Source organism: Acanthochromis polyacanthus, chromosome 14 (genome assembly GCF_021347895.1).
Source record: "Acanthochromis polyacanthus isolate Apoly-LR-REF ecotype Palm Island chromosome 14, KAUST_Apoly_ChrSc, whole genome shotgun sequence".
Taxonomy (NCBI): Eukaryota; Metazoa; Chordata; class Actinopteri; family Pomacentridae; genus Acanthochromis; species Acanthochromis polyacanthus.
In genome coordinates, this window is record NC_067126.1 from 1,146,409 (window position 1) to 1,162,548 (window position 16,140).

General features: G+C 43.9%; 2 protein-coding genes across 7 annotated transcripts in view; both read right to left on the reverse strand.

Moving 5' to 3' along the window:
• Positions 1 to 12,765, reverse strand: part of LOC127537061 (uncharacterized) — a 35,383-nt gene extending 22,618 nt beyond the window's left edge. Inside the window, exons 1-11 of one of the 6 annotated variants that reach the window (XM_051958751.1) lie at positions 12,595 to 12,765; positions 11,507 to 11,773; positions 10,391 to 10,513; positions 6,532 to 6,901; positions 5,790 to 6,485; positions 5,536 to 5,639; positions 4,747 to 5,460; positions 4,041 to 4,168; positions 3,620 to 3,775; positions 1,789 to 2,946; positions 898 to 953 (exon numbers count right to left, since the gene is read on the reverse strand). In XM_051958751.1, the coding sequence (XP_051814711.1) occupies positions 898 to 953; positions 1,789 to 2,946; positions 3,620 to 3,775; positions 4,041 to 4,168; positions 4,747 to 4,756 (1,508 nt within the window). In that variant the 5' untranslated portion in view covers positions 4,757 to 5,460; positions 5,536 to 5,639; positions 5,790 to 6,485; ... (2 more) ...; positions 11,507 to 11,773; positions 12,595 to 12,765. Of the gene's footprint in view, positions 1 to 897; positions 954 to 1,788; positions 2,947 to 3,619; positions 3,776 to 4,040; positions 4,169 to 4,746; positions 5,461 to 5,486; positions 5,510 to 5,535; positions 5,640 to 5,789; positions 6,902 to 10,390; positions 10,514 to 11,506; positions 11,774 to 12,594 lie in introns of all 6 variants that reach the window. The other 5 variants (XM_051958754.1, XM_051958755.1, XM_051958756.1 and 2 more) reach the window with 5 other exon arrangements.
• Positions 11,667 to 16,140, reverse strand: LOC110968214 (keratin-associated protein 4-3-like). The gene is made up of 7 exons (XM_051959378.1): positions 16,055 to 16,140; positions 15,316 to 15,396; positions 14,645 to 14,755; positions 14,120 to 14,410; positions 13,950 to 14,050; positions 12,595 to 12,636; positions 11,667 to 11,773 (listed from the first exon to the last, which is right to left on the reverse strand). Exons 1-7 carry the CDS (start codon positions 16,138 to 16,140, stop codon positions 11,667 to 11,669), a joined length of 819 nt encoding a protein of 272 aa, XP_051815338.1.

Consider the following 16,140-nt stretch of genomic DNA (forward strand, 5'->3'; position numbering starts at 1 on the left):
GGATGTGATACCATAGAGGGGTGCAAGGCATGGTTGGGGAGAGAATTATATCGTGTGTAATTTTATTTATGTATGCTCTAATTGTGTATGAAGCATGAGGGGTGCCAGGGGTAAGGGTGGGGGCTGTCTTTATGTTGCAAGACGTTGTTGTTGTTGTTGAATGTTTTATTTTTACTTTATATATATATATATATACATATTTTTTTATTTTTTCTATTTTATTATTATATATATATATATATATTTTTCTTTCTTATCAACAGACTATAGAGACTATGGACTATTCTTGCCATATCTGTAACATCTGAAATGTCTGTAAAGTTATGTTAAAACAAAATAAAAATTTGAATGACAAAAAAAATATTATTACGATTACAAAGGACTACATTTAAACTTACGCATTGATCCGGGCTGTTCTCCACGCCGTCTCTCTCTCTTTTGCAGCTGCAGCGGTGTTGCACTTCTTTCTAAAAACGTGTTCAAACTCGCCATATGAGAGCGTTAAAAACTTCCAGTTCAAAAACGCAGCCTTTCGCTTCCCCGTTTCCATGGTGACTCGTCGAATCGGGGCTCCATTGATGCTGTCTTTTCAGAGTTGCGGTGCGCGCGCTTAACTCCGGGTCAAACTACTCCGAGTTAATTAAACCAACTCATATCAGCCGTTGTGAAACCGAAAACTCAGAGTTTTCTATCTCAGAGTAGATCAACTCAGAGTTGTGGAAGAAACTCAGAGTTTGTAAAACCTGCTTCATGAAACAGGCCCCTGATGTGACTGCAGTTCAACAACATCTTCTTGGTGCCTTCATTGATGTGAGAAGAACATTTGTTGTGTCTGACAGATAACCTGATAAACTGTTCTGACAGTGGAAGCATCCCATAATACAGGTGTGTTCTAACCTGGTGTCGCCAGTAGCGGGTCGGTTCTGGTCCGTCTCCTCTCTGAGCTCTCCATCCTGAAACATCAGGGAGTTAAACTGGATGAAGAGGAACTGAGACAAAATGTTTGGTTTTTAACCAATGAATTTAAACATAAAGCCAATAAATATTGAATATCTACAGGAACCATCTGGTCCCAAATAAAACACTTCAGGTATCAGAGACCAGCTGTTGTTTCTGGTTGTTCCAGCAGGTGAAGCCTCTTCTGTTTAATCCTGTAGAGACCAGAGGAGGCTAAAGCAGAGAGCATTGTGGAAGTTTAACAGCAACGGGCGCCATGACAAAGACTCATGAGGAGGTTCATGACCTCCAACCAGAAGTCTGGTGTTTCAGATGAACTGGGACCACCAGAGATCCTGGATCTCTGATGGATCAAAACCAACTGAGGAACCAACCAGGAGTCTGTTGATGAAACAGGATAAATGTTTGTACACTAAAGCAACAATCCTGGAGGCCCTAAGATCATGGTTCTACCAGCAGAGGGCTGAGATCTGATACCGATCAATTCAAGAATCCTCTGATTAATCCAGATCCTGGTCTGTGGTTTAGACCGGATCATGATGATAAAAACACTGAACAGAAGAACTCATGAGTTTCCTGAAGAAGCTGCAGCTGATTGTTACAGAGAGAAGAAGGACTTCCTGATGGAACACCTGAACAGGCAGAACAGAACACAGGTTTGCCTCCAAAGCTTCAGGAGAACTCTGGATAACAACCAGAAAAAGTCCACTTTCACCTGAAGTTCTGAGGATCATCAGGACCTGATCAGAACCTGCCCAGACAGAACCCAGACCATGTGGTCAGGTAAACTGAACCTGGTTCTGATTGGTCGAAGGTTCTTCAGGTACTTACCTCTGATCCTAACTGCAGGTCTCTGTTCTCCCATCTCAATCCAGACTTCATGTCAGATTTGGGTCCTGGATGAACATCTGAGCTGGATCTGGGCTTCACGACTGATGTGGAACAAACCTTGAAGTCATTGGATCCAGGTTTAACATCCTCTGATCCAGATCCAGGTTTTAGGTTTCTGGTCTCCACTGATATAGATTCAGGCTCCAGATCCGATCCAGATCCGGACTGCACATCTGAACTGGGTTTTAGAATTAATCTGGATCCAGACTGAAAGTCTTTGTTCTCCTCTGATCCAGATCTGAGCTGAACCTCTAATGCAGGATGTAGTCTGACATCTTTGGTCACTGGTCTGGATCCAGGCTGCAGGTCTCTGGTATCTTCTGGTCTGGATCCAGGCTGCAGGTCTCTGGTATCTTCTGGTCTGGATCCAGGCTGCAGGTCTCTAGTCTCCTCTAGTGCAGAGTTAGACCTCAGGTTTAATCTGGATCCTGGCTTTACGTTTGTGTCCTCTGACCTCACCTCTGCCAGCAGGTCTGAGCTGGATCTGGGTTGGAGGTCTTTGGTTCTCCATGATCTGGATCTACATTCCTGGTTTTTGGTCTTTTCTGATCTAGATTCAGGCATCAGGTCTGATCCAGATCTTGTCTGAAGGTCTACTGGCTGTTCTGATCTGGATCCAGACTTCATGTTTAGTCTTAATCTGGGACATCGGTTTTGAATCTCATCAGGTCTAGATCCAGGTTTTAACTCTAGTCTGGATCCTTCTGATCCTGATTCTAGTTGGATTTCTGCAGTCTCCTCTGATTCAGATCCAGGTTTCAGATCTTCCATGTCCTCTGATTTAGATTCGGACTTCATGTGTAATGTGGATTCTGCTTTCAGGTTTAATCTTAATCTGGACCACAAGTTTTGGGGATCAGCTGGTCTAGATACAGGTTTTAGCTCCACTCTTGGTCCAGGCTGCAGGTCTGGATCTGAAGTGTCTGATCTGAACATCGGTATCAGGTCTGCACTTGGTTCAGCCATAAAGTTTCTGGTTTCTTCTGATCCGGATCCTGGTTTCTGGACTGATCCAGTCTCTGGCTGCAGGTCCGTGGTTGCTTCTGATCTGGATCCAGACAGGAGGTTCTGGTCCAGGTTCTCAGGTGTACTCAGCTGCTTTTAATAACAGAAGAACAGAAAGTCATTTTCAAAAGAACTCTATTTTCTGTTAGGAACTTCATTTGTGCCAGACCATCTGTGTGTAAGTTGTACATACAAATCACATACATGACAAAAAATAGTATGCATAATAACCACAAGCAGCGTACTATACACATAAGACATCCAACATACCAGAGATAGTAGATAAGAAGACTGATAAAAATGTAAGATGAAAAAACTTGTTATCCTTCATTTCTTGTTATTTTTTGATGTAATTTTTGGTTTCATCTCGTTTTCATCACATTTTTTTGTTTTTTGTTTTAATTTCCTTTCATTTATTCTGTATTTGAATGTTTCTCTTGTTGCAGATAAATAAAAATAGAAACGTTGGTCTCAGAATATTTTTAAAAGCAGCTGTCAGACAGATTTATTTTTATCTTTCGAAGCTGAACTCTATCCGGACGCTGACAGTCAGACTGATGATCTGCTGATGGACCAACATGTGACCTGGAACCTCCAGAACCACACGGTGTCGATCCAACTGCAGCTGGAAGACCTCGACCAATCAGAGCTGCTGTGTGCAGGCCACAGAGCTCCTATTTGTTAATAAATAGTCTTAGAGCTGCTGTGGATCAGAGGTCTGGATCTGGAGGCCAACAGCAGAATGAAGCTGCTTCTAGTTTCTTACTTCAGAACCGGTTCTTCTGGACTCTGCTGGGTTCTGGTTTTGTTGCAGATGCAGTCGGACGGCCTGTTCTGCTCTCTGCCTCCGGTCCTGCAGCGTCTCCACCAGCTGGTCCAGCCTCAGCATCGCCCCGCTACTGTACTGGGAGCTCTGGGAGTTCTGGGAGGAGAACCAGCATCAGCAGATGAACACCTAATGGTTCTAACAGAGAACATGGAGGATCTGAGATCATCTGGATCATTTTCAGTTTAACCGGAAGATTCTACAGAAACAGAAACTAGCTGACAGGAACCAGATTACTGGACAGAGAACCACTCAGGTTTGTGGAAACTTAATAAATAAATAAGTGAATATTGAACTTCCATGTTTGTTTGGGATAAAATAAAACGTCCGTCAGCGTAAACCTGCTGCAGAGTTCGTTCACCTCCTCGTCCTCCTCGTACTGCAGAACTTCTCCTGTCCTCTGGAGGGCCTCCGTCCTCTGCAGCTGCTGCAGGTTCTGCTGTAGAACGCTGCTGCTGGTCAGAACCTGCAGAGATTTCCCCAGAACCTCTGCAACCACAACACACAGCCTCTAAACCAGTTCAACCAGTTCGGCCAGTTTAACAACACACACACAAACCAGTTTAACCAGTTTAACCACACTAACTAACCAATTTAACCACACTAACTAACCAGTTTAACCACACTAACCAGTTTAACCACACTAACTAACCAGTTTAACGACACTAACCAGTTTAACCACACTAACTAGCCAGTTTAACCACACTAACTAACCAGTTCAACCACACTAACTAGCCAGTTTAACCACACTAACTAACCAGTTTAACCACACTAACTAACCAGTTTAACCACACTACACAGTTTAACCACACTAACTAACCAGCTTAACCACACTAATTAACCAGTTTAACCAGTTTAACCACAATAACTAACCAGTTTAACCAGTTTAACCACACTAACTAACCAATTTATTGTTTTGTGAATCTCTGAGATGTCCAGTAAAGTTAACAGATTGTTCATCTGTTGAAGAGTATTCAAAGTAAAAGTTGAACCTAAGTTGGTCAGATTTATTAATAACAACAACAACAATAACACCAATAACAATAATAATCATAATAACTGGGTACCTCGTCTCATGGAGTCGAATCTGAGCTGAACTTCAGTTGACGTGTCAGCTGGACTCAACTGGAGATTCTCCAACCTGCTGATACTGAAGGACAACTACAGACAGACAGACAGACAGACAGATTCTGATTTAATCTCAGTAGCTGAATGAACATCCTGTTTGTGACCTTCAGAATAAAAGCTGGAGAAGAAATGGAAGCATGAGCTGGAGGTAAATCTGCCAGAATAATGAGTTCACAGGGCTGAAGCAGGAAATGGAGGAAAACCTGAGGAAGAGTCTCTGAAGCTGCAGAAAGAAAGCTCAGAGGAAAGAAAACCATGAGAGATGAGCAGCTTTGGTGTAGTTTCTGTTTCTGTCTGAAGGGGGCGACTCTAACTGTGATGTCAAATGAAAGGAATTTTAAAGTTTAAAACAGTTTACAAATGGTAACGGCTGACTGAGACTCATCCTGTTGCAGCTTAACTTGTGTAAAACTAAACTAGAAGCTGTCCAGGAATCAGCCTGACTCCATCTAGGCCACATCTCATCAACACCTTCCCCTCTAACATCTCATCAGCACCTCCACCTCTAACATCTCATCAACACCTCCACCTCTAACATCTCATGAATACCTCCACCTCTAACATCTCATCAACACCTCCACCTCTAACATCTCATCAACACCTCCACCTCTAACATCTCATCAACACCTCCACCTCTAACATCTCATCAACACCTCCACCTCTAACATCTCATTAACACCTCCACCTCCAACATCTCAACACCTTCCCCTCTAACATCTCATCAACACCTCCACCTCTAACATCTCATGAATACCTCCACCTCTAACATCTCATCAGCACCTCCACCTCTAACATCTCATCAGCACCTCCACCTCTAACATCTCATCAGCACCTCTAACATCTCATCAGCACCTCCACCTCTAACATCTCATCAACACCTCCACCTCTAACATCTCATCAACTACTCCACCTCTAACATCTGATGAATACCTCCAACTCTAACATCTCATCAGCACCTCCATCTCTAACATCTCATCAGCACCTCCACCTCTAACATCTCATCAACACCTCCACAACTAACATCTCATCAACACCTCCACCTCTAACATCTCATCAACTACTCCACCTCTAACATCTGATGAATACCTCCAACTCTAACATCTCATCAGCACCTCCATCTCTAACATCTCATCAACACCTCCAACTCTAACATCTCATCAACACCTCCACCTCTAACATCTCATCAACACCTCCACCTCTAACATCTCATCAACACCGCCACCTCTAACATCTCATGAATACCTCCACCTCTAACATCTCATCAATACCTCCACCTCTAACATCTCATCAATACCTCCACCTCTAACATCTCATAAACACTTCCACCTCCAACATCTCATCAACACCTCCACCTCTAACATCTCATCAATACCTCCACCTCCAACATCTCATCAATACCTCCACCTCTAACATCTCATCAACACCTCCACCTCTAACATCTCATGAATACCTCCACCTCTAACATCTCATCAATACCTCCACCTCTAACATCTCATCAATACCTCCACCTCTAACATCTCATAAACACTTCCACCTCTAACATCTCATCAATACCTCCACCTCTAACATCTCATCAATACCTCCACCTCTAACATCTCATCAACACCTCCACCTCTAACATCTCATCAATACCTCCAACATCTCATCAACACCTCCATCTCTCGCATCTCATCAACACCTCCAACATCTCATCAACACCTCCATCTCTAGCATCTCATCAACACCTCCAACATCTCATCAACACCTCCATCTCTAGCATCTCATCAACACCTCCACCTCTATCATCTCATCAACACCTCCAACATCTCATCAACACCTCCACCTCTAACATCCCATCACACCTCCACCTCTAACATCTCATGAATACCTCCACCTGAACCTTCATCAATCATCCTCTACCTCCAGCGCTCGGCGGTGAAACTCTGCCGCCGTCTTTAGAACTTCCTGCTTCCTGTGTAGAAGGTTGATGAGCAGCGACCATCCTTCTCTCAGAGATGCTGTCATGGCGTTCATCACTTCCTGTCTGTCCTCCGTCGTCCTTCCATCCATCCTCTGCTGCCGGTCCACTGCAGTCAGAACCTCCAGCTCATGTTTCTGCAACAATCAGACATATTTCAGAGAAAAGAAAACTTTCTGCATTTAAGACCAAACAGACACAACTACTAGGGTGAGATCTAGGGTGAGTAGATAGGACTAGTTCTAGGGTTTTTAGATAGAACTGGTTCTAGGATTACTAGATAAAATTGGTTCTAGGGTGAGTAGATAGAACTAGTTCAGGTGTGATATTAGGACCGATGAGTCTACAGGAAGTGCAGGAGGTAACAGGATGTTTTTGTTTATATATATTTTTTGAAGTCTGTCAAGTGTAAACATGTTCAGTGAAGATCTGGTTTTTAGGAGGTTGGATCAGGAACCTTTGGTTGGAGGGAGGACTGTGGACTTGGAGGAGAGTGTTCCAGTAGAAGATGTTTCATTGGAGATTTGAATTTTATGCAGCGATCTGAACAGCACGGTGATGTGAGCTGTTTCTGGATGGAAACTAGATGTTTTTCTATGTTCTGGATCATCTGCAGAGGTTTGACTTCCATGAAGGAAGGCCTTCAGTAAAGAGCTGATGTTAGAGACCTGGACCAGGAGCTGCATGTTCAGGCAGGAAGGGTCTGGTCTTCCTGATGTTCTTCAGGATGAATCAACACGGCCGAGCAGCAGAGGACTCATGAACCTTGAAGGTTAGATGGTCATCCTTTATGATGTCCAAATTTCTGGAGGACTTTGTGGGTCTGAGTTAGGTTGATTCCATCTGGATGTTGGTTTCTTGTTGAATAGAGGGACTGGCTGGGAGGACAAGGAGCTCAAAAGGTGGCGTTTGTTCATCCATATATCTGCAAGATGATGAGACCCCTGTGGTGGTCTGGAGGAATGACAGGAGGAGCTGGATATCATCAGCATGGAGATGGTGGAGAAACGATGGGAGTGGATTATTGTGTTTATTGAGAAGACGAGAACCGAGCACTGACTCCTGAGGAACCCCTGTAGATAAACCACCCTGAAGGAACTCCTGTAGATAGACTGACCCTAGAGGAACCCCTGTAGATAGACTCAACCTAGAGGAATCCCCCAGATAGCAAACTATGGGTGAATCAATGTTGAATCTATGTTGAGACTTAGCGTTGAAATTATACAGAAAGCGCAAGGTTGATAAAATGTTGAGTCAACGTTTGCTTACATAGATTACATGTTTGCAAACATAGATTCAACATTAATTAAACATTGACCTGTCAAACATTTTAATTAAACCAAAATACAACGTAGATTCAATGGCATCTTTTAAACACAAACTTCAATGTTGACAAAATGTTGTTGAATCAACGTTGATCCAACCATCAGTCTTCAACCGTAACCACAATTCAACCTTCTTAACCCTAATTCAACATTGATTTAACATCTTTTCCTATCTGGGTAAAGTGTGATTTATGGTTGAAAAGCAAACGTTGACTCAACATTTTATCAACCTTGCGCTTTCTGTATAATTTCGACGCGAGGTCTCAACATAGATTCAACATTGATTCACCCATAGTTTGCTATCTGGGCCCTGTAGATACACTGACCCTAGAGGAACCCCTGTAGATAGACTGAACCTAGAGAAACCCCTGTAGATAGACTGAACCTGGAGGAACCCCTGTAGACAGACTGAACTGAGGAGCACTCGCATCCCCAGACCTTCGATGGTGAACTTTTACAACTGTGCCATCAATAGTGTTCTAACATATGGGTTCTTAGTGTGGTTCTCCAGCTGCACTAAGGCTGACCAACAGGCTCTCCAGCGGGTGGTCAATGCTGCAGAGAGAATCATTGGAACTACTCTCCCTGAGATCAACACCATCTTCTCCACCCGCTGTTTGAGGAGAGTGCGCAACATCATGCCAGACCAGCACCATCCTGCTCACCCCCTTTTCCACCTGCTGCCTTCAGGGAGGAGGTACAGGTCCATACAGGCCAAAACTGCTAGACTGGCCAACAGTCTGTATCCACAGGCTGTGAGGCTACTCAATTCTGCCCCTCTCCCCTCTCTGCTCCCCCATTCTCACGGACAATAACCACACCCACCAATTATAAATCTGATCTGGTTTGCATAGTTGCAGATTGTCACTATTTACCACCCCCCTCTCTCGTGATCCTTCTTCCCCAACGGTTATGTCTTTGTTGCACTGGGTGATTTACAGTATTTAGTGTTTATTATTGTGAGTACTGGACTATTTATGATATTTATTACTGTGAGGTCTTTTTTTTTTTTTTGCACTTATCAACTCTGTTGTATGGATGCTCCGAGCGTAATTTCGTTGTCCTTGTGACAATGACAGTAAATATTCTGATTCTGATTCTGATTCTGAACCTGGAGGAACCCCCGTAGATAGACTGACCCTGAAGGAACCCCTGTAGATAGACCACCCTGGAGGAACCCCTGTAGATAGACTGAACCTGGAGAAACCCCTGTAGATAAACTGAACCTGGAGGAACCCCTGTAGATAGACTGAACCTGGAGAAACCCCTGTAGATAAACTGAACCTGGAGGAACCCCTGTAGATAGACCACCCTGGAGGAACCCCTGTAGATAGACTGAACCTGGAGAAACCCCTGTAGATAAACTGAACCTGGAGGAACCCCTGTAGATAGACCACCCTGGAGGAACCCCTGTAGATAGACTGAACCTGGAGGAACCCCTGTAGATAAACTGAACCTGGAGGAACCCCTGTAGATAGACCACCCTGGAGGAACCCCTGTAGATAGACTGAACCTGGAGGAACCCCTGTAGATAGACCACCCTGGAGGAACCCCTGTAGATAGACTGAACCTGGAGAAACCCCTGTAGATAAACTGAACCTGGAGGAACCCCTGTAGATAGACCACCCTGGAGGAACCCCTGTAGATAGACTGAACCTGGAGGAACCCCTGTAGATAGACTGAACCTGAAGGAACCCCTGTAGATAGACCACCCTGGAGGAACCCCTGTAGATAGACTGAACCTGGAGGAACCCCTGTAGATAGACTGAACCTGAAGGAACCCCTGTAGATAGACCACCCTGGAGGAACCCCTGTAGATAGACCACCTGGAGGAACCCCTGTAGATAAACTGAACCTGGAGGAACCCCTGTAGATAGACTGAACCTGAAGGAACCCCTGTAGATAGACCACCCTGGAGGAACCCCTGTAGATAGACTGAACCTGGAGGAACCCCTGTAGATAGACTGAACCTGAAGGAACCCCTGTAGATAGACCACCCTGGAGGAACCCCTGTAGATAGACTGAACCTGGAGGAACCCCTGTAGATAGACTGAACCTGGAGGAACCCCTGTAGATAGACTGAACCTGGAGGAACCCCTGTAGATAGAATGAGAACTTCAGACACTTCTACCCTCCAAGATACTCTGAAGGATCTCCCTGAGAGGTAGGAAATGAACCAGTTGAGGTCTGGTCCTGAGATGTTAGACCAGGGAGGAGGACTTGGTGGTCTTTGTGTACTTGTTGCGTGTCTGTGTGTACTTGTTGAGTGTCTGTGTGTACTTGTTGTGTGTCTGTGTGTACCTTCAGTTTGTCTAACAGCTGCTGCAGCTCCTGGACCATCGTCTGGTTCTCCTCTTGGTTCAACCCGATTTCACAGAGCCCTGGTTGGACCTGAACCAGCTGGAGGTGGACCAGAGACCCACTCTAGACACACAGACATGCACCCAAGAACAACAGTCAGAACCAGCAGCTTTCTGAGTCTTTGGAACCAACGTTGGTCAGTTTATTCAGATAACCGAATTAAACTTAGTGACTAGCAGCAGTTCTAGTTAAACACTGACTAGGAGCTGCTCTAGTTAACTCGGTTGACTCGGGTCACCTTGTCATATTTGGTTTTATTCTCGTCTCAGAACACGTGTGTCGCTGCATTCTTCAGGATGATAAACTATCTGAGGCATGTGGACAAAAAAAGACACGACACGTGACACATGCACACACACACACACACACGCACACACACACACACCTCTAACACTGACGGTCGTTCCATAAACTATTATCCCACATGCTGCACATACATGTAAACACATGAACACATTTAAAGACACTCACACACACACGTGTGTGCGTGTGCCCATGTTTTTGCTATATTGTGGGGACCAAATGTCCCCACAACTGTAGGAAAACCGAAAACTATGTCACTTGTGGGGACCTCATTTGGGCCCCACAAGTTTAAACAGTGTTTTCTTGGCCATGTTGTTGTTACTGAAAAAAGTAAAAGTGTAAAAACGTTTCTTTAGGGTTAGCCATTGTTTTGGTCTGGGTTAAGGTTTGGTTAAGGTTAGGGTTAGGGTAAGGGTTAGGGGTTAGATATGAATGGAAGTCAATGGTATGTCCCCACAATGATAGCAAGACACACACACACACACACACACACACACACACACACACACACACACACACACACACACACACTTTTCTCTTTGCAGCATCACTGAATAGTTTGTACTATAACAGGAAACGATAGTTAACTAAATCTGAGGCTAACATGCTAATAGCTAACAGGCTAATAGCTAACAGGTTGGTCTCTTGCTCGGAATCGTTGTCTCTTTGTTCTTTAGGAGGTCGTTCAGAATAAGGTCGTGATTCTTTCTGATATTTTCTCGGTTCTTCTCGAGAACAGATGTCTGGACCAACCTTGAGGACGGAGACGACAATCAGTGAGCATCCGGCCTGGACAGCGATGGTGCTCAGCGTGGTGACGGAACCAGGAACCTTCATGTCCCCGGTTGGCTGCGGTTCTTCTCCGGTCGTCATGGAAGGAGAGGAAAGAAGTTTCTCCTTCATTTTTTTTAATCTAGATGATGGCTGGAACGGTTCTCCTGTGGTTCTTCATCAGATGTTCCTCCTCCTGGTTCTGAAGATCTCTGGGTTCCTGAACCTGCTCAGGTGGTTGAAATGTTCCTACAGAAAACAGAGAACATTCATGAAGACCAAAGGTTCTGCAGCTGAAACAGATTTTAGCTCAGAAATGAGATTTAGAACGTTCATAAATCTGAGCCCCAGTTTGTTTAACTGGGACTACTTCCTGCTGAGTAAAAAACTGATGAAATAAGCGATGTAAATAAAGACATAAACAAAGAAAACAACAGAACCAGACTAACAGACTTCAGATTATAAACTACAAACAATATGATTAAACTGATGGATTCCAGTAAAACGCTCCTAAAGTTAAAGAATAATAAAGATTAATGAATAATTTACACATCTGAAGGTTTTTCCTGCTGGTCGATTAAAACTGTAGTTAAATTAATTATTAATATTTTAAAACCTCACAGAAACAAGCAGCAGATTTAAATAAAGTCTGAAAAACTTCTTAAGTCCAGCAGAGAGATGGAACAGATAGAACCTGAAGAAAGATCGGTGGAACCTCAACCACAGCAGCTTTAATTTATTGTCTGATGCTTTTAGAAGTCAACCAGAAAACAGGATGATGGAGCGTTTGACATGAGAGCTTCAATAAAGAGAGATGAGCTATTCTATATCATCAGATAGCTCAATAAAATCAGCTTCCAATCAGGTTTAAAGTCTAAATATTTCATGCTTGAGCAGTTTTCTGTCTCCTCTTTAGACTGACACCAACACATACTACGTGCTTCCAGTGCTTCCAGTGCTTCCAGTGCTTCAGCCGAAACCTCAGAAAATAAATCGTCTCTTATAGATGATCTAATAATAATGTTTAAAGTCAGTAGATGAATAAAAACAGCAGCAGAGCAGGACTTTACCTGAGCTGGTCAGAGGACGACGGCTGACTGGAGCTGGAACAGCTGAAAGGAGGACGGGGTAAAAATAGACGAGTACAGACGGAAATCAGCCAGAGAACCACAGAGAGAACCACAGAGAGAACCACAGAGAACACAAAGAACACAGAGAGAACACAGAGAACACAGAGAGAACACAGAGAACAGAGAGAACCACAGAGAACACAAAGAACACAGAGAGAACACAGAGAGAACCACAGAGAACACAAAGAACACAGAGAGAACACAGAGAGAACCACAGAGAGAACACAGAGAGAACACAGAGAGAACCACAGAGAACACAGAGAGAACCACAGAGAACAGAGAGAACCACAGAGAACACAAAGAACACAGAGAGAACCACAGAGAACACAGAGAGAACCACAGAGAACACAGAGAGAACCACAGAGAACACAGAGAACACAGAGAGAACCACAGAGAGAACCACAGAGAACACAGAGAGAACCACAGAGAACACAGAGAGAACCACAGAGAACACAGAGAGAACCACAGAGAACACATAGAGAACCACAGAGAGAACACACTGGAGACAGAATAACATCCTGAAGACTGATCAATATATTGATCATTTAGATTGATTGAAATCACAGTTTCTACTTTCGAGCTGAACTTTATTGTCTTCGTGATGATGTAATCTGATTGCTCTGAGTAGAACAGCAGTGTGTTTCAGGTTGTTTATCAGAGAAAATACTCTGTTCTACTCAGAAGTACTCTGAGTACTCTGAGCTGTTCAGGATTACTAAGGTGATACTTTGTGCTCTTCCTGCTGTTCAGGGGTTCTAACAGAAAACAGAATGAGTTCAAACATCAAGATCATGTGTAGGCATCTGCAGGTACTTCATGACTGAACTTATTTTATTATGAACCTTTCTTTAACCAGGAGACATCCAGATCCTCCTGGTGGACAACAGGACCGGACTGATGACTCGATGCCAGTTAGAACCTGGAACACATCACCAGGACTCGACAAGTCCTCATGTGGAAACGCTGGAGGACAACTCAAAGACAACGGAGCGTCAACATGAAACATCCTGAGATCATCACTGCTGATCTGCAGACCTAAAGCTCCTCAGATCACAACGACCATCAGCCACCTAATCTACATGGACAACACCAAGGACATCAACTCTCTGATCTACAGCGCCATGATCTACAGCACGAAGATCGACAGCACAAAGATCTAAAGCACAAATATCTACAGCACAAAGATCTACAGGACAAAGATCTACAGCATGAAGATCTACAGGACAAAAATCTACAGCACAAAGATCTACAGGACAAAGATCTACAGCACGAAGATCTACAGGACAAAAATCTACAGCACGAAGATCTACAGGATGAAGATCTACTGCACGAAGATCTACAGGACAAAGATCTACAGGACAAAGATCTACAGCACCGAGATCTACAGCATGAAGATCTACAGGACAAAGATCTACAGGACAAAGATCTACAGGACAAAGATCTACAGGACGAAGACCTACAGGACAAAGATCTACAGCACAAAGATCTACAGCATGAAGATCTACAGGACAAATATCTACAGCACGAAGATCTACAGGACAAAAATCTACAGCACGAAGATCTACAGGATGAAGATCTACTGCACGAAGATCTACAGGACAAAGATCTACAGGACAAAGGTCTACAGCACGAAGATCTACAGGACAAAGATCTACAGGACAAAGATCTACAGCACCGAGATCTACAGCATGAAGATCTACAGGATGAAGATCTACAGCACGAAGATCTACAGGACAAAGACCTACAGCACAAAGATCTACAGGACAAAGATCTACTGCACGAAGATCTACAGGACGAAGATCTATAGCATGAAGATCTAAAGGACAAAGATCTACAGGACAAAGATCGACAGGACAAAGATCTACAGGACGAAGACCTACAGGACAACGATCTACAGCATGAAGATCTACAGGACAAAGATCGACACGACAAAGATCTACAGCACAAAGATCGACACGACAAAGATCTACAGCACGAAGATCTACAGGACAAAAATCTACAGGACAAAGATCTACAGCACGAAGATCTACAGCACGAAAATCTAAAGCACAAAGATCTACAGCACGAAGATCTACTGCACAAAGATCTACAGTAGGATGATCTACAGCACAAAGATCTACAGCACGAAGATCTACAGGAAAAAGATCTACAGCACAAACATCTACAGTGCCAGGATCTACAGGACAAAGATCTAGATGTTTGGAGTTATACTTCTTGTTGTGTATCTGTAGATGGGTTGGGTTGGTTCTTCTCTCGACCAGGTGCACCTGGTAACTCTACCATCAAAAGCGAGTTTAGAAGACGAGTCCCCCTGCCCATCATCGCGGTCGTGAGCTGTGATCTAGCACGAAGATCTCCAGCAAAGATCTACAGCACAAAGATCTACAGGACAAAGATCTACAGCACAAAGATCTACAGCACAAAGATCTACAGGACAAAGATCTACAGGACAATGATCTACAGCATGAAGATCTTCAGGACAAAGATCTACAGGACAAAGATCTACAGCACCAAGATCTACTGCACGAAGATCTACAGGACAAAGATCTACAGGACAAAGATCTACAGGACAAAGATCTACAACACGAAGATCTACAGCACGAAGATCTACAGCACCAAGATCTACTGCACGAAGATCTACAGGACAAAGATCTTCAGGACAAAGATCTACAGCACAAAGATCTACAGCACGAAGATCTACAGCACGAAGATCTACAGCATGAAGATCTACAGGACAAAGATCTACAGGACAAAGATCTACAAAATGAAGATCTTCAGCACAAAGATCTACAGCACAAAGATCTACAGCACGAAGATCTACAGCACGAAGATCTACAGCACAAAGATCTACAGCAGGATGATCTACAGGAAAAAGATGAACAGCACAAAGATCTACAGTGCCAGGATCTACAGGACAAAGATCTAGGTGTTTGGTGTTATACTTCTTGTTGTGTATCTGTAGGTGGGTTGGGTTGGTTCTTCTCTCGACCAGGTGCACCTGTGGTAACTCTACCATCAAAAGCGAGTTTAGAAGACGAGTCCCCCTGCCCATCATCGCGGTCGTGAGCTGTGTGGTGTCTTCATCCTACCTAAAGACAACCACGTAGACTGTGGATTAAGAAGCGCGCTTTAAGTTGAATTTGGTGTTGCTAAATTTGTAAATAAACAGCTATAATCAGTATATTGTTTCTTTAACCCCGTTTTTTTATTTCAGCTTTTGTTCCTCCCCTCATCCTCTAGCTCATGGAGATGTACCATCGGTACGAGAGAGGGGAAAGACAATGGAGATCCAGAAGGTTGAACTACCAGAAGGCAGCACTGCATATGTTCAGGACAGATATTTTGGGATACCACAGGTAGATGGGAACCATGATGAACAAAGTCTACCACAGCCAAATACCTGAAACCAGTCAGGCAGGTCCTGAAGAGTCCGCTGAATGGGACGAAGAAGGTCCAGGCCATCAAAACATTCACCCTGTTGGTCAT

Bases quoted from the DNA above. Each gene is read 5' to 3' on its own strand.
- LOC110968214 (XM_051959378.1), bottom strand. From the start codon at position 16,140: ATGACCAACAGGGTGAATGTTTTGATGGCCTGGACCTTCTTCGTCCCA. The intron at 14,411-14,644 runs GTCCTGTAGATC...TTTGTCCTGTAG, and splicing joins TCTTTGTCCTGTAGATTTTT to ATCTTTGTGCTGTAGGTCTT. The intron at 14,051-14,119 runs GTCCTGTAGGTC...TTTGTCCTGTAG, and splicing joins TCTTTGTGCTGTAGATCTTT to ATCTTCATGCTGTAGATCTC.